The sequence below is a fragment of the Uloborus diversus genome, unplaced genomic scaffold (genome assembly GCF_026930045.1).
Source record: "Uloborus diversus isolate 005 unplaced genomic scaffold, Udiv.v.3.1 scaffold_14, whole genome shotgun sequence".
NCBI classification, from domain to species: Eukaryota; Metazoa; Arthropoda; class Arachnida; order Araneae; family Uloboridae; genus Uloborus; species Uloborus diversus.
Genome location: NW_026558098.1, coordinates 3,498,172 through 3,519,101, shown reverse-complemented (window position 1 = coordinate 3,519,101; position 20,930 = coordinate 3,498,172). Strand labels below are relative to the sequence as shown.

The 20,930-nt window shown below is 33.3% G+C and overlaps 1 protein-coding gene across 1 annotated transcript in view; it reads right to left on the bottom strand.

Annotated features, from left to right (window-relative positions):
- The window catches only part of LOC129232838 (leucine-rich PPR motif-containing protein, mitochondrial-like), a 101,190-nt gene that overhangs the window by 43,738 nt on the left and 36,522 nt on the right, over positions 1 to 20,930 (bottom strand). Inside the window, exons 10-12 of the mRNA XM_054866938.1 lie at positions 20,616 to 20,721; positions 7,757 to 7,881; positions 4,353 to 4,440 (exon numbers count right to left, since the gene is read on the bottom strand). Coding sequence (XP_054722913.1) covers positions 4,353 to 4,440; positions 7,757 to 7,881; positions 20,616 to 20,721 — 319 coding nt within the window. The remainder of the gene's footprint in view (positions 1 to 4,352; positions 4,441 to 7,756; positions 7,882 to 20,615; positions 20,722 to 20,930) is intronic.

Genomic DNA, 20,930 nt, shown 5'->3' with positions numbered 1-20,930 from the left:
CACCATGTATTTATTCAGTTGCCTTTTATCTTGCAAGAAGTAAGTGCTGTTCATAAGATAAATAAATACCTTTGTGCTGAACAGTAAAGTAAGACAAACAACGTTAGAAAAAGCACAAATTTGCCAGTTACAGCAGACACATGTTTCGGCGTTACAGGGAACGCCTTTTTCAATGCAAAAAATAATGAGCTTATGGATGAAAAGACATCCGACAAAAGCCAAGAGCAGATAAGCATGCAGCTTAAAAGATAAAAACAGCGGATTAGCCAAACACCAATGACGAAGTTATAAACCGATCAGGAACCAATAGGAATGCAAGCAAAGGCCAAGAACTTTCTCTTAGGTACGAAACCCAGAAAGAAAGAATTCAATTGGACAGAGATTAAGCCGAAGCTTAAACAAAAAGAAAAGAAAATGAAAGTAATCGTGAACTGCAAGAAAGGAAAAGCTGAATGGAAAACCATGAAATAAAATAAACAGAAACAAAAAATATTCGAAAAAAGGAAAAAAAGATAAATAGAAATTTGGGGGGGGGGGGGATGTCAACAAGACAAAAAAGGTAAAAATAAACAAAGGAAGAAAGATTTTCTTTTCGTTTTACGTGGCATTTCCGTGGAACGAAACCCCCACGCAAAACAAGGGTCAATTAAACAATAGCAAATACCCAAATCTAGAAGTCAAGAATAAAAAAGTATTAGGCTAGTTATCTGATGTTTCAAATATAAACAGGGATCTGAAGCATGGGTGGAGTTAAAAGGGGGGGGGGCTTAAGAAGGCCAATCCCCCCTTAAAGCAGCTTACTAGCCCCTCAAAGAAAAAAAGCAAAATTGAGGTTTAAAGCCTGTTTTCTACATGTGTGTCGAAAAATAGTCATTAATTGAATTAATTAAATTAGTAACTCACAGTGTTCACACTCTATTTGGATAAATCAATTCCATGACTTTTCCAAAACTTTTTCATGACTTCATAAAAATTTTCATGACCCTGTTACATGAAGAGTACAGTAATATTTCATATCAAACTTGTCAACTTCTGAAAATGAGCGTTAGCAAAGCTTTTACATGTTACTACCCCATTGAAGCACTTACTTGTAATTGAAAAAAAAAAAATAAATAAAATAATCCCTGTACACCAAAAACTAAACCCTTCTTCTTTGTCTCCATCATACAAATTTAAGTAAAGTGAAACTACAGTGAATGGAACATAATTATGCTTAAAAAATATCTAATATTTTTTCTATTAACCAGGGGTAGAAGTGACCGACTTGTCACATATAGGACATTTTCCGCAAAAAATATAGGACAAATATAGGACACATTATATGAATAATTTTGCTATGAAAAAAGAAATAATACATATCATATATTATTTATTTATTCCTATCAATGATTTTGTTTAAAAAAAAACCTCAAACAAAATACCTTACATCTATAATGACTTTCCTGTCGTTGAAAGAATAATTTTTGAAAAAAGTGTACTTTATAGACTAAATAACTAAACAAAATTTGAACAAAGATAATTTATATTTTTTCTTCCTCACTCATGACCCAAGTACTAATTCCACTGTTCTTTGATTTTATATCTAAACTGAACCCTTTAACACTTGTATTAAGAACAAACAGAGCTTGGGAAGGATCCTTCAGACGTTTTTTCAGAGTCTTCTTTATGCTTGAATGTTTCAGCATGCTGCCTCAATTGCAAAAATCCACTATTGCATATGGGCACTGAACAGTTGCAAAAATGGCAAAAAGCGGTAAAATCATCTTTTCCTTTAGTGCACCATGCACCAAAGTTTGTAGAATTAATGTCCTCCTGGTTCAACAACAACAAAAAATAGAAATATAGGAAATATAAGACATTTTTCTAAAATATAGGAAATATAGGACGATTTTGATGCTTTTCTTGAAAATGTAGGAAATATAGGATATATAGGACTACTTCGACCCCTGTATTAACAGGCAGAATGATAATGAATGGGACAAAGATGGAATGAGCCATTACTAAGTTTCAATAAATTTGCTTCAAAAAATGACTTTTATTGTCAACAGATTATTTAATCATCCACATAACTTGACAGTATTTTGGTTCTTTAAAGTAATGCCACAGTCTTAAAATAAATAAATAAATAAATAAATGTTGGGCACTATTGCTTTAGAGTATAGAACACCCCTATTCCTCTATTATTTCACCTGACCAAAGACCTTTGTTTTCTAAAACCTTCAACAGTTAAGGTCAATTCTGATAAATTTAATAACGAAGTTTTTAAGACTGATGGATACGAACTTGGATGCAATTGAATCGAGTTTTTTGAGTAGGGGTGGCAAAATGAAGAACGTTACAAGTTCACTGCTACAGAATACAGGGTTCATACTCACTTCGGATAAAAAAATTCCATGACTTTTCAAAGACTTTTTCATGACTTAATAAAAATTTTCATGACCTTGTTATACAAAGAGAATAGTACTATTTAATGCCAAATTTGCCAATTATTTCTTTGTATTGCCTGACTGAAGTCTTTATTTTCTAAAGTCTTCAACAAATTAAAATAAACTCTTATAAATTTAATGCTTTTTTTTAACGAATGGTTGAAATAAACTCAGATGCAACTGAATTACACTTTTTAAGTGGGTGTGGTAAAATCAAAAAATTGCAACTCCACTACTACGCAATATGACAAACAAGAAGTGCTGAAAATAATGGTGAATTCAAAATTAGTGAATGTCCAGCGGTAAAATTTCATTACAAAAAAAGGTGGGTGGCTATTACAGAAGCGGATGTAATAGGATTCCCAAACTCAGATTTGTTTTTGGGATTGTTAAATTTTCGAGTATTAATAACTTTTACTAGTGTGGCACACGCAACGAACTAGCAATACTATTAAATACCTCAAGATTTCTAAGCCTGTTTTTAGCTACAGTTACCTTATTACTAAGACATTTTCCCATGACTTTAAATTAATTTCCATGACTTTTGATGAAAATATCAATTTTCCATGACTTTTCCAGGTCTGAAATTCGTTAATCTTTTTTCCATGACTTTCCAGGATTTCCATGACCCGTACGAACCCAGAGAATATAAAATAAAAGAAGAGTTGAAAATAATGGTAAGTTCAAAATGAGGGATGTCCAAGCAGTAAAATCACATTGCAAAAAAAGACGGGCGGCTGCTACAGAAGTGGATGCAATGAGATTTCGAAATTCAGATCGGTTTTTGAGATCATTCAATTTTTAAGTTTCAAATGCTTTTATGCGCAATACTGTAAAATGACTAAAGATTTTTAACGCTCTTTTCGCTACAGTTATTTTCTCTTTGCCCAGGACATTTCTCCATGAATTCATATAAATTTCCGTGACTTTGAATGAAAATTTCAAGTTTCCATGACTTTTCCAGGTCTGAAATGTGCTTATTTTTTTTTCTGTGACTTTCCAGGATTTCCATGACCCGTACAAACCCTGAACTCATCATTCTTATTAATGAGTGATTATATTGTATTATAGGGGGATTCAAACAGTCCTCGATTTCTCGAAGTGTGATGCATCATAATATCGTAGAGCTCTAACCTTGCTTATTTAGTTTTGACATTCTCAGGGTTGCCACTCATTTTTGGAAAAAAAATTCCCTGTGTTTTCCCTGTATGAAAATAAAACATTACAAACGAGCGAGCACTGATTATTTGGGAAAGAACATTAATATCTCGATAATTTCACCACAGGGTAAAAAAACGAAACACAAATTTCTAAATAAATAAGGGAAAATAAATAAGAATTCATAATAACTGAAATAATAGCATGGTGGTTGAATATATTCAACTTTTTATTCAAAAAAAAACCTTCTCTTAGCCATGGACCTAAAAGTGTATAAGTGACCCAGAACAATGATTATTGACGACTCATTTCATACACTCTAAATTATCATGAAATTCAAGATTCTATTTTTATGATAAATATTTTAATATTCACTTTAAAAAAAAACTTTCAAGCAAAATTACCATTTTTTATTTTACTTTATTTCTGAACTTTATTAATATTCTCATTATAATTATTACTATTTATTTAATTTTTGGTAGTTTATATATTTGGGAATTGATTTTTGTAACTTTTAATTTAAGAAGGAAAAAAAAATTCCCTGTATTTTCCAGGTTTTTGAGGAAATTTTCGAAATTCCCTGGATTTTCCCCGTTTTTTTGTTGATTTTTGAATTCCCCGTGTTTTCGCCGTTTCTTCAGGTTTCCCTGTGGCGTGGCAACCCTGATTCTGTGCATTATTCTTTAAAAATAGTGAATGGGAAAACCATGAAAGAAAGTAAATAGGATTCAAACCAAAAAGTGAAAAAAAAAAGTGAGAAATACTCACAGAGATTGGAGGCCAGATCCGATCTGCCCAAAGAACAGTAAAAATCAAACAATGCATCGAGGGCGGCTGCGGTGGGCAATTTTTCTTGCTGAAAGAGAGAAATAATTAGGTTATGTCTTCCACAAACAGCAGTAGAGTAATCCCTGAACATTCATGATTTTTAATACCGTATTACCCCGTATTATGCGGCATGTCGGAAAATTCGGGGGTCACCAGATTTTCAATAACACTTGCTATTAAAAAATGTATGTTAAGCTTAAAAACAAATATAAGCTCTATACATACCTTATTAGTACTAACAAACAGTTTAACTTTGTAAATATATTTACTACCAATGTCATTTGTCATTTTAACAAGAAAAAAAATGTTTAATAACAAATCTCTACATAGTATAAAATGAAGTGTCCAAAAAGCGTCTGTTTGTTTGAACTCGCAAAGCTCGAGAACTACCCGGCCGATTGCACTGAAATTTTCACAATTTGTTCCTTTAAGTCCTGAGAAGGTTTGCAGACCAGTTCGAAAACAATTCGATGAATAGTTCATTTTTTATTCCAATTTAGGCCCAATTTTCACATAAATTCCCGAATATGGGAGTGAAAATTACTCTCAGTTAGTAATATCATATATCGTTGGAAAAGGAAGAATTTTCCGCGTTCTACGCAATTTGTTCCAACGCTCTAACTTAATTGCGGCGGGAGTTATTTACGTTTTTAGCTCGAATTTTTTTAGGCTTAGCTGAAATTTAGGCACTACTTTCTTCCTTAAATCCATCAATAAAAAGTGAAGGAATCGCCCTACAATTTTCTCTTTGACACCATTGAAAAGAGCTACCTTTTTTACTCCAGATCTAACTCGACCCATGGTCGAAAGTTGAACCCTCTATCTCCATTAGAAAAAAAGTTATAAGCGAATTAAATGAAGTTACAAAATCTGTTCTCTATTGAAGTTTTTAACCATTTTATTTTGCGTTTCCACGGTAACGCTTTTTGAATCCATTGTTTCCATCTTTCTCATTTTCAATTCTGAAACTTATTTTATTTTGTGTTTCCATGGTTACGCTTTTTAAATCCATCTTTCTCATTTTATTTTAATTTCTAATTTTTCTAATTAGTATTTTAATATCTGTCGTCATTGTTTGGAGGGGAAATTTTCCATGATGATTTTTTTTTCTTTTATTTATGCCTGATTGTTGAATATACGTCACTTGACACAAGTTTTGTTTTCAAAATAGACCGGGCAAAGCCGGGCAACGCAGCTAGTAATTTTATAAAAACTAAATTAAAACTAAGTAGGCAAACATTTAAGCAGCAAGTGACCATCCCTAAACCAGTGCTAAAGAATTTACCATAGTTATTCAATAAATAAAAAATAAACATACCTTTAAAAGGAACCTAAAATAATTTATTTTAAGGAAATATGAACAAATCGCAGTAACTGGTAGCTAATATTAGGTACCAGTTTGTTTCGCACTCTTGGCTTCCTTAAGAGGTTTTCCATCTCCAGCTCAGTCACTTTCCTCTGCCGGGCTGATGAGTGCTAATAAGCACGAAACTGCAGTCCTCGGCTGGAAATGACTGAGCTGGTGGTGTATTGCACGTATTTCTGCTTAAGCCCTGGCTAATGGGCAGTAATTTACTGAATATAATCTTTACCTTGGTTTGTTTACATATTTATGAAGCCTCATTTGCCCAAAGTACAATATTCGTGTAAAATTGTGTTGTTTACATTAAAAGCACACAAAAGGGACATTCACTTTCTAAAAGTCATATTTTTGTCAGAAATTAATCAATATTCCTCCCCCCCCCCCTCCAGTGTGGTAAGAATAAAAAGGTAGTAGAAAAATTAACTATTTGCTTTTATGATGGTGCAGAAAACTAGCAGCGGTTAGAAACACAGCTGAAATCTCTGTGGAAAAGTCTGAAAAGAGCAGGGTTCGTGATTTTTTTAATCAAAAAAGACAGATTTTTTAAAATTTAAATCTGATTTTTTAAAATTTAAATCAGACATTTTTGATTTTCTTTTAAGTGTTCAAAAATTTGTAGATATTAATATTACTTTACAACAGATGAATCCAATCAGCTTACTTTTAAAATTAATAAGTTCTCTAACTATTCAATACATTTTTAATATTTATAAATACGTTATAATGCTTAGATAAAATGTGATTTTGTTTTGTGCTTTGCTTAAAGATAAGGTTTGGATCATGATGTACATTTTAGTATAAAATAATATGTTGAACAATTACTTTTCTTAACTATATTAGTCATGGTGTATAAGAAAACCAGCAAATTTTTATTTTGTTCTTAACTAATTTCGGAGTAAAAACAATATTGCAAGAGTGAAAATCTGTTTCACACACAGAAAGAGGGATCTATGTAGTTTTGCCCGTGGAAGTTAAGATAGTATAATGCAGTATACTAAAATGCAGAGCAATACATTCTAATTTATAAAAATAATTAATTAATATTTAATTTATAAAAATAAAAGTGACGACCAGCAACAGGCCCTGGGCCCAGCTAGACTGGTCCTAGTCAATTTACAATCCCCAGTGAAGATCAATGGCCCTCTTAAAACTGTCTACTCCCTTGCTCATGACCACCTCTTCCGGTAAGCTATTCCACTACCCTGCGAAAATAATAATTTTTCCTAACATCCATGTTATCCTGAGATTTAAATAGCTTAAAACAATGACCCCTCGTCCTGTTTTCAGTGCTAAACTTCAGCCCCGTAACATCTTTCATTTTAATAAAATTAAACAACTGAATCATGTCCCCTCGGTCTCTTCTTTGCTCAAGACTGTACAAAGCCTGGAATCATAGTCTAAGTGGCAAAGTCCATTCATTAGCCTTGTAGCTTGCCTTTGAACCCTTTCCAATACATTAATATCTTTCTTAAGATAAGGAGACCAAAACTGAACAGCATACTCCAAATGGGGTCTTACCAAACTTCTATATAAGGGCAGAAGAACTTCTTTAGATTTGTTTGAAATAGATCTATTGATAAACCCAAGCATCTTATTGGCCTTGTTACTAGCAATGCTGCACTGTTGGCTAAACTTGAAATCCTGACTTATTAGGACCCCCAGATCAGTAACTTTGTCTGCCTGACTAATGACAACCTTGCAAATAATAACTTGTACACTTATTTCCATGCCCTAAATGTAGCACTTGACATTTCCCAACATTAACAGCCATACCCCATTTATCAGCCCAAATTAAAGATTTAAAAAAAATACTTGATTCAAATCAATTGATTTAAATTAATGATTTTAAAAAAAAATCACTTGATTTAAATCATGATTTTAACCGTGATTTAAATCAACGAACCTTGCAAAAGAGTTTTACGTAGTATTGTATTGAAAGGCACACTAACAAAACAACAGCATCAGCAGAGCAACAACTCACCTCTAGCTTGGCGATGAAATCCTGAGCATTGAAGATGCCCAGGGCAGGCAAGACGCGATGACGATAGACAGTGAAATCGGGAAGAATGCCGAACTCTGCCATCTTCTTCAAGGTCATCAACACACCTGTGAGCATTTAAAAAAGAGATTTTTTATTAAATTACCTGAGTGAAAAATCCACAAAAATAACTAATGCATTTGTACAAAAAAGGAGAAAATAAGCAGTTTGATGTCTTTAATTTATTGTGCGATGAGATTAAATCAACGAAGTAATCGCACCGATGACTAATTTAATTAGAGCCCTTTTGAGATGCAGAGTGCAATTGGAGCTCTTTTCAGAAAACAATACCTGTGGTTGAAATGATGTCTTTTTATTTCCTCATTGGTGATATAATACAGTGATATCCTTGGCGAGCTATTTGCATATGAAATTGCAAAATAAGTGTTGTATAATATATTCAGACATAATTGGTCTTGCCATTTAAACAACCCTCTATTGTCATCATAAATATATACGTATCAATTTTCTCATTGTTTGTCTCACTGTCCGGTAGATGGCGCCATGAGTGGGCATCAACTGTGTTTTTTTCTGTGGGATATAAGAAGTGAGACCACAGAGGGTTTGTGTGGTATTTGGTGTGTGGCTTTCTTGTAACATGTTGCTCTTTTTTCCTCATGTCCGAATAGTGTGTGTTATTTAGAATATTCACCTTACAGGTATGAAGTTAAATGTTCATCCATCCTGTTTCGCAACGTACATTGTAATTTCTTTAACTTACCAACTATTTTAGACTTTTAAATAAAAGCTTTTTATAGCAGAAGTATCTTTCCTTGTAATGTGTAATATTCACTCTGCTTAGTGTTAGACAGTATTAGAATATGTCAGATATCTTCGCTAATGGCGTTTGATATTCTGTACATAACAATAAGTTCTCTCAAAGCATAGATAATTTAGTAAAACATGCAAAACCATTATTTGTAAATTTGTAATATGACTAATGAAGAGTCATTTATGCAATCCAGGTTTCAGTAATTTGAACTTAAGGTTTGTAGGCAAAGTTTACAATTATGAAATGCATAATCGAGAGCATGACGACAAAGAGCCGACTGGGCTGACTATGAAACTAAAATACGGCACCTTAAAATAGAGAGAGAGAGCAACTGAGCTACAGAAGCAACAGATACATAGTCAGCCAGAGTCATTTGCATGAATTACAAGACATGCATTTGAGATGTGCATTTCCCGATGTCAGAACGGCGGCCAATCAAATGGAACTTCGTCATTTCATGACGTAAGGCACGCACGTGTCTAAGATCGGGAAATACGTTACAAACATTGAAATTAGCATTTGTGCAAAATAAAAGAAAATAAGGATTTGATTAAAGCCAAATATATCAAAATAAATATAAATAATTGATAATATTATTTGGAATTCCAAACATAATTTTCAAAAGTTAAAAATTTACTAGCGTTCCGAATTCATCAACATTTAAAAAATCATCTTTTATCCTGTTTGTTAAACACATCAGTCATTTTTGAACATATTGTATACAAACATGTTAATATATATATAGATACATGTTGGCAACATTTTCAATGAAATTGACATGTCACGGAACCTATCAGAACCTTTCTTTCTTGAATCTTTTGAGAAAGTATTCTTCTGATAAAATTAAAAAAAAACCTACCATTAATCAAACAATAACAAGTCATAAATTTAACATATTGTTAGATTAAAACTATTTTGTACTGCTGAACGTATTCTTCAGTTTACAATAGTTGCAATATCAAAGTACAGTAGAGGACCGTTATAACGCCGACCTATATAACGCAATTTTCTATAAACAATATGTTTCAAAGTTTAAAAAATCCCTCTGTTTTGCTTTGGAAACATAAAAATGGTTAGGCAAATTAAATTTTGAAAGTTTTTCATCTTTCCATCTTAATTCAAAGCTTTTAAATGAAAATTATTATTCACAGTAAATAGAAAATACCAGATGGCTCTTGAAAATGCAGCTGTATGCAAACCATGAAGCTAGCAGAAGTGCAGGATTTTGATCGTGAAACATATTTATTTATGAATAACTAATTGTAATATTGGTGCTTTAATACTCATTGCAGATAAAACTCATTCTGAAGTGCTAATATATAGACATATTCTGAATATTAGTTTCAATATTTGTGAAATGATCTATATAATGCAAAAATCTGTATAACGCAAAAGCTCTGGTCCCAAGGTGTGCGTTATAACGGTCTTTTACTGTAATTACATCAATCACAAGTTTATGCATAGCATCAATGATAACAAGTATTTAAAAAAGTTAGATCTTTACTTTTTCTTCACTACAAATAGTTTAAACAATAGAATGGCATTCCAAGGGAACACAACAAAATAACTTTTTTGCATGATTCAAAAATAAAATTAACGTTCACCAATGTGTCAGTGTCCCCACCCCCATTTTCTAAGAGAGTGGAATTTGCTCATTTTTACTGAGCAGAACAACCAGACTGTTGATATAAGAGAGATGTTTTGTGTTCGTAACTGTTGTTGTTGATAAAGATTGTTGGGGCTCAAATCTGAAAATAACTATGTAGACAGAATTTGTGACACACAAATTTTGGGCAAAAGTTATTCGAGACAAATACGGAAAAACACTTGACTGACATGCCAATTTAGTATAAAGTCTGTTAAAAAAGAGCTACTCTTACAGTGTAAAGAGAATACAGTCGAACCTACATATATCGAACTTCTACATATCGAAATTTTCTATATATTGAAATCCCAGCAAATTTCTATGTTCATTACATAGAAAAATTGTTTCTATATATCGAAAAAAATCTCTATATATCGAATATTTTTCCGAGACATTCGTAGATTTTTTTTCCACTTTAGACTATTTGTCTCATGAAAAATGAAGGTTAGGGGAGAAAATTATGTTCACTTTAGGTCATAAGGAATCTGGGGTTGAGGGGTGTGTAGATAAGTCGTTGTTTCGTTCTGGAGTTCTTAAATTCCCTCAAGTTTATTTCAAATCTAAGTTGTAACAAGTAACACTGTAAAATCAGTTTCAAGTTATCCCTTTTCTCTGTTGATTATCGTTCCTAGTCTTTTTAGCTTCAGTAAAAATCATTCAAGTTAGGTAGAATGATATTTTACTTTTCTCTCGATCTCATTGTCAAAACAAAAATCCCTTAATGTCGCAGATCAAGTTGAATTCCCGAAGAATGAAGATATATGAAGGCGCAAAAATGCAATTTCTGTTAATTTTTCAGTCATTAACTTTCACTTAATCCGATGCTCGTATAAATTATAATTTGGATTTCCTGCACAAAAATTAGCTTTAATTTAAATGTTTTAGGATATTTTTAGGACAAAATAAGATCGTTGGTATACATCGAAATTTCTATATATCGAATTTGTTTCCGGCAATTTGCTACTTCGATGTATGGAGGTCCGACTGTAGTTTCTATTTCCAGGAAGGCCCACCTAGAACGGTCATGGCGCAGACTGCGCCATGTAAATTTTCAGGGGGTGGAAGGGTTCTCTGTTCCCCTGTTTTGCTTCGCAAACATAGAAATGATTAGGCGAATTAAATTTTGCAAGTTTTTCATCTTTCCACCTTAATACTTACCATAAAGATAGCAGAAGGGCGGGATATTTCACTTTCTTGTAATAAAGAAACATATTTATTTGTGAATAACTAATTGTAATATTGGGGCTTTGATACTCATTTCAAATAAAACTCATTCTGAAGTGCTAATATACAGATATATTCTGAATGTTAATTTCAAAATTTGTGAAATGATCTATATAACCCAAAAGCTCTGGTCCCAAGGTGTGCGTTATAACGGTCTTCTACTGTATGTATTTTTTTTCCAAAAATTGAAAATTTTTGAGATTAAGTCGTATGTCCCCATCACAGAGCTGTGCACAAAAACCAGACAGTGATACTAGTTGCTCATTTTTTTCCAGTATATTTTCTTTAAAAAAAGTTAAGAGAATAAATAAAAGAATGAACTTAAAACTAAGCTTACCTTCTGGTGATTGTTTCTGTTTGTAATGCGAGAAGATGGGAGTCAGGTAGTATTCTCTCACTGGTATACCCTGGGAAAAGTTAAATAAATAAATAAACATGTTATGAAAGTTGAAAAAAGTCTTAATACAATAATTAAATTTTAATTTTTAAAAAGAGCAATAAACAATAGAGAAAAAAGAACGCGCTAGTGATGTAGCAAAATGTAGTGCTTTACCACGACTAAACTTATCAAAGATTTGGATTTACAAATAAGTTGCAGAACGGTTTTAAACGAGTTTCAAGCGCCCCGGAACAAAAGAAGTTGGACTCTAAAGGGGTTTTCTGTTCATCTCCCATTTTTACGGAGATGGAAATAGAGTCACAAAAGGTCCAACGAAATGGCGTGAGAAAGGGTCGTAAAATTTTAGGTAGGTTTTTTGGGCTTCTTCTTTACTATAAAGCTGAAATTCTGTCTGGAGGATGTCTGTAGGATGTCTGTGACGCGCATAGCGCCTAGACCGTTTGGCCGATTTTCATGAAATTTGGCACAAAATTAGTTTGTAGCATGGGGGTGTGCACCTCGAAGCAATGTTTCGAAAATTCGATGTGGTTCTTTTTCTATTCCAATTTTAAGAACAAAACTATCATGAGATGGATGAGTAAATGGCGAAATTATCATAACGTGGAACCGTAATATGGGCACAAGCCAAATGGCGAGATACGAAATGATCATAACGTGAAACCGTAACATGGGTACAAGCCAAATGGCGAGAAAATTCACCATACGCTATTTGTAAATATACAGGCGAATCAAAAGTGTTTTTATTTTTTCTATCACGGGCAAAGCCGTGCAGGTACCACTGATAGGACACAAACTTTCTGACACCACCGGGCTTTAGGATGAAAGTCAGAGTAGATAAGCTTCTTCGGATCATTCCTAACCCCTCAGAGAAATAATGAGGGGTGTGAGAAATTTTTGGAAACATTCCTCGAGTTGCTTCGGGACAATAAACTTGATTTTTCCAGAAAAATTATATTTGACTTCGAAAAATATTCGACATAACAAGGTTTTTATTAAAAACTCTTCGACAAAAGAATGAAAAACAACATTAGATACATGCGCAAAATCGAGGGGGAAAATGATTTTTCGTCATGTCAAGGTTTTCAAGATATCCAAGTTTGAGATACCAAGAGTATACTCTAATCACAAGTAACCAGCAAACTACCATAATTTCATCTCCACTGTTGCGTATTATGCCCAAGAGGCAAATACAGTGCCACACATTGACAGGGTTCGTACTCAATTTCCGAAATAAAATGAAGGAGTTTTGGAGGAGTAAAATGAGATTTTGAAGGAGTACTAATGGGCTGTCATTTAAAGATGTTGCACTTTTCTTCAACATATTTTACATCCTTTCCCCTTGTCACAAAGCGTCACACTTCACCTAACTCCTCCTCTTGTCACATGTCATGTTTTTTAAATATATTGTTACAATAACTGTGTGATGTCACCCTCTCTCTTCCCCTTATCACAATTTCATGAGCTCGTCTCCCCCTCAAGGCATGACATCCCTTGTGGATGACCCATTTTACAATATCATATCTGCGATTTACTAAACAGTTGTTTTTTTAACACATTCACTTAATATACAGTAGAAGACCGTTATAACGCCGACCTGTATAACGCAATTCTCTATAAACCGCACTACATTTCAGAAGTAAACAATAAGTTTTGAAGTTGAAAAAATCCTCCTATTTTGCCTTGAAACATAAAAATTGTTATGAAAATTAAATTTTGAAACAGTTTTTCATCTTTCCATCTTATTTCGAAGCTTTCAAATTGAAAATGAGTGCTCATAGTAAACAGAAAATATTAGATGGCTCTTGAAAATGCAGCTGTTATGCAAGCCATGATGCTAGCAGAAGTGAAAGATTTTGATTGTGAAACATATTTGTGAATAACTAATTGTAATATTGGGGCTTTAATACTCATTGCAGATAAAACTCATTCTGAAGTGCTAATATATAGATATATTCTGAATATTAGTTTCAAAATTTGTGAAATGATCTATATAACGCAAAAACCTGTATCACGCAAAAGCTCTGGTCCCAAAGTGTGCATTATAACGGTCTTCTACTGTAGTACATCAAAGTATGTATTTAAAAATCAGGGTTCGTACTCAGTTTCAGAAATAAAATGAAGGAGTTTTGGAGGAGTTTTGAAGGAGTAAAATGAGATTTTGAAGGAGTACTAATGAGCTGTCCTTAAATGGTGTTGCACTTTTATTCATCGTATTTGACCCCCTTCCCCTTTGTCACAAAATGTCACACTTCACCTTACTACTCCTTGTCACATGTCATAACATAGTGTTGTAACAACTGCGTGATGTCACTTTTTATCACTCTTTCTCTTACCCTCGTCACAATTTCATGAACCTGGCTCCCCCTCAAGTTATGACATCAAACATGGATGACCCTTTTTACATTGTCAGAACTGCCATTTACAAAACAATTGTTTTCTTCAACACAATCGTTTAATATAGTTCATCCACTTACGTATTTTTAAATATTTAAATAATAATTAGACAAACTGACTTTTGTTGCTGAGAGTGTGGTGGAGGGAAAAGCAATAGTTATAAAACTTGAAAAAATAGCTAAGTACCCTTTAAGCATGTTTTACTTCACTTATGAAATGTCTTAGTCATCTAATAATATTTTCACCTTCAACTTTTCTGACTCCTATGCTCAATTTGTAAATCACATCTTTAAGAGAAAAATAAATATATATTAGCCCTAGTGACGATTTTAAGTTGTAGATTGAAGTATTTTAAGTCACTGTCATAGAGAAAAATTATGTAGACTTGAACTAAAAAGAAGGAGTTTTGCAGGAATTGAAACCAAAATGAAGGAGTTTGAAGGGTCCTTTAGGAAAATTTCCTGAATGAAGGAGTATTGGAGGAGTTTTGAAGGAGCGTACGAGCCCTGAAAATATTTAAATAATTAGACAACCTGACTTCTGCTGCTGAGAGCGAGGTGGAGGGAAAAACTTCACTTGTGAAACGTCTTAGTTATCTAATAATAATTCCACCTTCAACTTCTATGACTTCTACTAGCTGCGTGCCCGGCATTGCACGGGCTACCTAAAAAATGTAAGAGCAGTCCAGTTGATGCTTTTGTAGTACACTGACACTAGTTTCTAACGCGTTAAGGAATAAATAAATGCGCGTAAAGCAAGGTTTGCAAAACACCAGTAAAACATATTTTTGCCAAAACACCTCATCAACGTTAATAATCGTTATCAATGATACAAGTTATGAGTACATTTTCAGTCAGCACAAAAGGGGAAAATATATGCATTATCAACTATAATCTTTACTCACGTTAAACTGAATTACATCTGATAGACTATATCGGAAATATTTATGCACAATAACAATCCGCTTTTTACATAAAATAGTCTACTACCCGGCGTTGCCCGGGTGTTTATTAATGCAACATACCACTCAGATAAATATTTGGATGGATTCTATCCACATGGTCGTACAAGAATTACATCAATCCGTTTTCCAGGTACAAACCCTCAAAGAACTCAAATAACTTGTAAATCACTCATTTACTTTACGACGTGCACGGTCCTCCTCGAAAATGAAAGTTATGTCATGTGACGCGTATTTAACAATCAGGCTTGAACAAAAAAAAAAACAGCAAAATTTTGCTGCAGATTACGGCAAAATAATCGAAAAGTAAACATTTTAAATCCCCTGATTACAGGAAAAGCCTCAAAACAAAAACAAGAATTTTACCTGAGCAAAAAAAATGGCAACAGATCTTTCATCTCAATGATTTTCTTCACGCTCACATACATTTTAATAAAAGCATTGTTGCGGAAAGTTGAGATGAAGCACTGAATAATAATTTGAATGGAGGAAAGCCTTCGAAAAATATGGATTTTATTTTGAAATCTAAGAGTCATAATTAATAATTTTTAATTGATATCTCCGCTAATTATTATCGGAGGATTATGTTAAATAGCCAAACATGAAGACGGGAGGATTACGAATCCATCGATACCTGGTTCGATGGTCAGTTCACTGTCGTTCGGGAGAAGAAGCTTGGACATAGATAGATAGATAGATACTCAGATTTTATATGTATAAGATGATCAATTTACAAATCACATCTTTATGAAACAAATAAATATACCAAATCACATTAAAATTGCCCTTATACCTTCACCTTTGTGACGAAGTTAAGTTGTCGATCAAAGTGTTTAAAGTTACTGTCATAGAGGAAGATTATGTAGTGTTGAACAAAAAAAAGAAGGAGTTTTGAAGGAGTTAAAACCAAAATGAAGGAGTATGAAGGGCCCTTCAAAAATTTTTCCAAAATAAAGGAGTATTGGAGGAGTTTTGAAGGAGCGTACGAACCCTGATTGACTGTGAGGTATGTGCTGGAGCTATATTCAAGTAAACCCTCTTAAACTGCAGTTTTACGTCGTTTGTATCAGACAACATTTTTATGAAAAATTATTCTGAGTTGTTCCCCACTTTAAGATGAAATTAATTATCATATGAATGAACTTTCTAATTATACCCTCAATAATTAAGTACAATCAATGAAACAATTAAGTGCAGAAACAATGCAAACTTGACCAACTAAAAGCATTTAAAACAATCTAAAAGAAACAAATATTTTTAGCCTTAACTAAAGGAGCTGATGTGTGGATCACATGACTTCCTTTTATGCCAATTTAAGGATAATAGCGCCTTGGAGTAAGCAAGGAAACAAATATTTTCATCCCTAGTTTCTTGAGAACCCAAGCAAAGAAAAAAAAACGTTTTACACAGGTTTATTTCAGGGTTGGCCGAATTGGACCCAATGGGTTTTTTTGAAAAAACCCATTTAAAAAAACCCATTATTTAGCCCACTTTTGGGTTTTTTAAAATTTTCTGAGAAGTTTAAAAAAAAATTAATTTAAATACTTTAATAATTTAAATTTCTTTTTTATTTGTTCTTCATCACAGACAATGAACACAAAAAATGAATTTTGAACTTTAATAGTATTTCTTAACACTTAACAGCATTAAAAAAATACTTCAAAGATTTTAAATAAATATATTTAATTTTTTTCTTTAACTGGTCAATAAATAACTCAAATTATCTTGACCGAGTCCTGTCATGTCTGATTTTCTCAATATTTGTAGATTGTACAGAGGAAACTACTCTAGCTAAAAGGCTTTCAGGTGAATTATTTTCTGCAAACCAACAAGTCTCAAATCTCGAATAAACACAAGGTATATTTTTAGAAATTAACAGGTTTTTCAAATGGTCAACAGAAAACAAAACAGGATGTACAGTTATTATCACTCGAGAAGTAACTTTGCCTTAACTGTTGGTAGTAATGAAAACTAAAAAAAATCTGAAACTTCACCATTCTTGGGTTTTGTAGTCTTTTATACTTTTCTTCAGAGTATGCTGAATTTTAACTAGTTTTCCAGCTTTTTTTACCCGAAGACAATTTTTGCACTTTGTCTATACACTTACGCTACAATATACTACAAGTACCCCCACATTTTCCCTAAAAAAAGACAAAAAAAACCCACATTTCTTTTAAAAAACCCAACTTTAGTTGGGTTTTATTTAAAAAAAACCAAAAAACCCTGGGTCCATGGGCTTTTTTAAAAAAACCCGGGTTTTTGCCAACCCTGGTTTATTTCCCCATTATTGGCAATTTTAACGTGATTCAGTGGTTAACACTTTAAATATTACCAACATTTGCCAAATTGAAACCAGCTTTAAAAAAAATAAAAAAATCGCCAAATTTTCGCCAAGTTGGCGACAAAACTTGGCAGCCAAAAACTTGGCCATATATTGTCAAGTGTTTGAAAAATTACACCTCACTTGAGTTAGCATTGAAACTAACAATGATTTCTTCCCAAAAAAGTGTAAAAGTGTGTCTTTGGAGCATACGAACGCAACCAAAAAGGAAAAAGGTGAACAACTAGACCCTACTAGGAGTCTATATATCAAATTTCAACTTTCTAGGACATAACGTTTTTGAGTTATGCGAGATACATACGCACATATGTATATACACACATACATATGTACATACAGACGTCACGAGAAAACTCATTTTAATTGACTCGGGGATCATCAAAATGGGTATTTCGGGTGTCTGTACGTTCCTAGGCACATATCCACGTGTGGTCGGGTTGAAAAAAAACTCAATATTCATTTGGGGGTGAGTAAAATGGAAATTAAGGCCAATTTTAGAGTGAAATTTTTTTCGCAAATACAATACTTCCTTTTTTGTAAAAGGATGTAAAAACATACCTTTTTGTGCATTTCTTCGAACAAACGAATCGCATAATCTAAAAGACAAAACATTAATTAATTAAAGATTAATTATAGGGGAGGAATTTTTTGTTCACAGGATAATATGCATTCATGTCTCCAATCCTGTCAGGCATGAGATGGATTTAAAAACTGCAAAATGTAGTACAGTAGAAGACCGTTATAACACCGACCTATATAACGCAATTCTCTATAAAACGCACAACTTTTCAGAAGTAAACAATAAGTTTTGAAGTTTAAAAAATCCCTCTGTTTTGCCTTGCAAACATAAAAATAGTTAGGCAAATTAAATTTTGAAAGTTTTTTATCTTTTCATCTTATATCAAAGCTAGCTTTTAAAGAAAAATTAGTACTTACAGTAAATAGGAAATACCAGCTGGCTCTTGAAAATGCAGTTGTTATGCAAACCATGAAGCTAGCAGAAGTGCAGGATTTTGATTGTGAAACATATTTATTTGTGAACGACTCATTGTAATATTGGTGCTTTAATGCTCATTGCAGATAAAACTCATTCTGAAGCGCCAATATATAGATATATTCTGAATATTAGTTTCAAAATGTGTGAAATGATCTATATAACGCAAAAACCTGTATAACGCAAAAGCTCTGGTCCCAAGGTGTGCGTAATAACGGTCTTCTACTGTACTGCAAAACTCATGCCTAACAAATACCATAAAACAAATACAGTGAAACCTGTGTATAACAATACTGTCTGTAACAATAAGCCTGTCAATAACAATATTTTCCATGGTCCCAGCTAATGGGGTTGTTTCCTTCAGTCAAAAATACCACTTTTAGTCACTGAAATGGATAGAATGAGCAAAAAAAAAAAAAAAACATGGATCCAGAAAATTCTTTCATTTTCCCAACAGTTTTTTTAAAAATTAATTCTTTTAAATGTCCTATTCTTCAAACAAGGCGTGGTCTTCGTAACATCACAAATGATGCACTTTGTATGTCGCATCTTACTACCCACGTTTCCACATTATGACAATCGAGAAGCGAATCGAAATTGCGCTCTTCGCTTGCTATCAACCCTATCGTTGCCAATACACGTGAGTAAAGATGCGAATTAAATATTTTGCACTGTGAATGGCAACACGGAATGGCATTTCATCATTTGTGATGTCATCGGCAGAAGCTGTAAACAATGAAAGCGCTCTGATTTACGTATTGTTTTTTTAAATATTAAACTTTTAAAAAAATATTTAAAAAATGGTCAGATCCTATGTTTTTAAGCATGCTCTTTCAGAAAAAAAAATACTTTTAAAATTTTGGAAACAACCCCATTCTGAGCATAAATAATAAAACTGTCTATAACAGTATTTTTTCAGGTCCCAACAGTATCAATGTAGACAGGTTTCACTGTACAATTTATTCCTTTTCTTAGGTCTGTCAAGCAAAACAAGAACAAATTAAGCTTAGAATGTTTGCTCTTACATATAAACAGAAATTTTAATTGAACGAATTTATATATACCACAAATATATGTACATCAAGAAGAAGCTAATTAATAAAACTACTGTAAAACCTTGCAAGACCATTGACTTGACATCTACATTTTTTTTGGAAATACTGATCAGTGGATAAATGTATCAGTTCATTCATTAGTCATTTTACATTAGTTCAAATGTAAATGTTCAGTCATTAGTCAGGCAGAAAAAGTTACTGATCTGGGCGTCTTAATAAGTCAGGATTTCAAGTTTAGCTAACAGTGCAGCATTGCTAGTAACAAAGCCAATAAGATGCTTGGGATTATCAATAGATCTATTTCAAACAAATCTAAAGAAGTTCTTCTGCCCTTATATAGAAGTTTGGTAAGACCCCATTTGGAGTATGCTGTTCAGTTTTGGTCTCCTTATCTTAAGAAAGACATTAATGTATTGGAAAGGGTTCAAAGGCGAGCTACAAGGCTAATAAATGGACTTTCTCACTTAGACTATGATTCCAGGCTTAGAAGGCTAAAAATGTACAGTCTTGAGCAAAGAAGAGACCGAGGGGACATGATTCGGCTATTTAAATTTATTAAAATGAAAGATGTTACGGGGCTGAAGTTTAGCACTGAAAACAGGACGAGGGGTCATTGTTTTAAGCTATTTAAATCTCAGGCTAACACGGACGTTATGAAAAATTATTATCTTAGCAGGGTAGTGGAACCTCGGGACAGCTTATCGGAAGAGGTGGTCATGGGCAAGGGGGTGGATAGTTTTAAGAGGGCCATTGATCTTCACTGGGGATTGTAAATGGACTAGGACCAGTCTAGCTGGGCCCAGAGCCTGTTGCTGGTCGTCACTTTTGTATTTGTATTTGTATAACGTAAAAACCTGTATAACGCAAAAGCTTTGGTCCCAAGGTGTGTGTTATAATGATATTCTACTGTACTATGCAATTTTATTTCAGAGTATGGTCAAAATAGTCAGACATTCAAAACTTATGAATGTCACGAGAAGTGGCGAACGGAACCGAAACAAGTGAATAGGGCTTACCCATCATTTCATAATCGATGGCAGCTTTGGCTACATTCAAGAGGATGATGTCATTCAGACCTCTCTTGAAAATCTCGTCACTGTACTTGATGATCGACTCAATGGGCTGAAAGAAAATGGTACTCATGAGTGACACAAACATGCTTTTGAACGAAATCACCAGAAGTAAAATAACAAAGTCCAGTGTGCAATCATTCTGCTACGAGTAGATTCTGATGACGAGAACTACTCACTAGAGATGGAACGAAGCTTTGCCCATTTCGCCGAATCACGAACTGTGATTTGGCCTAGTATAACAATTAACATGGTTGTTAC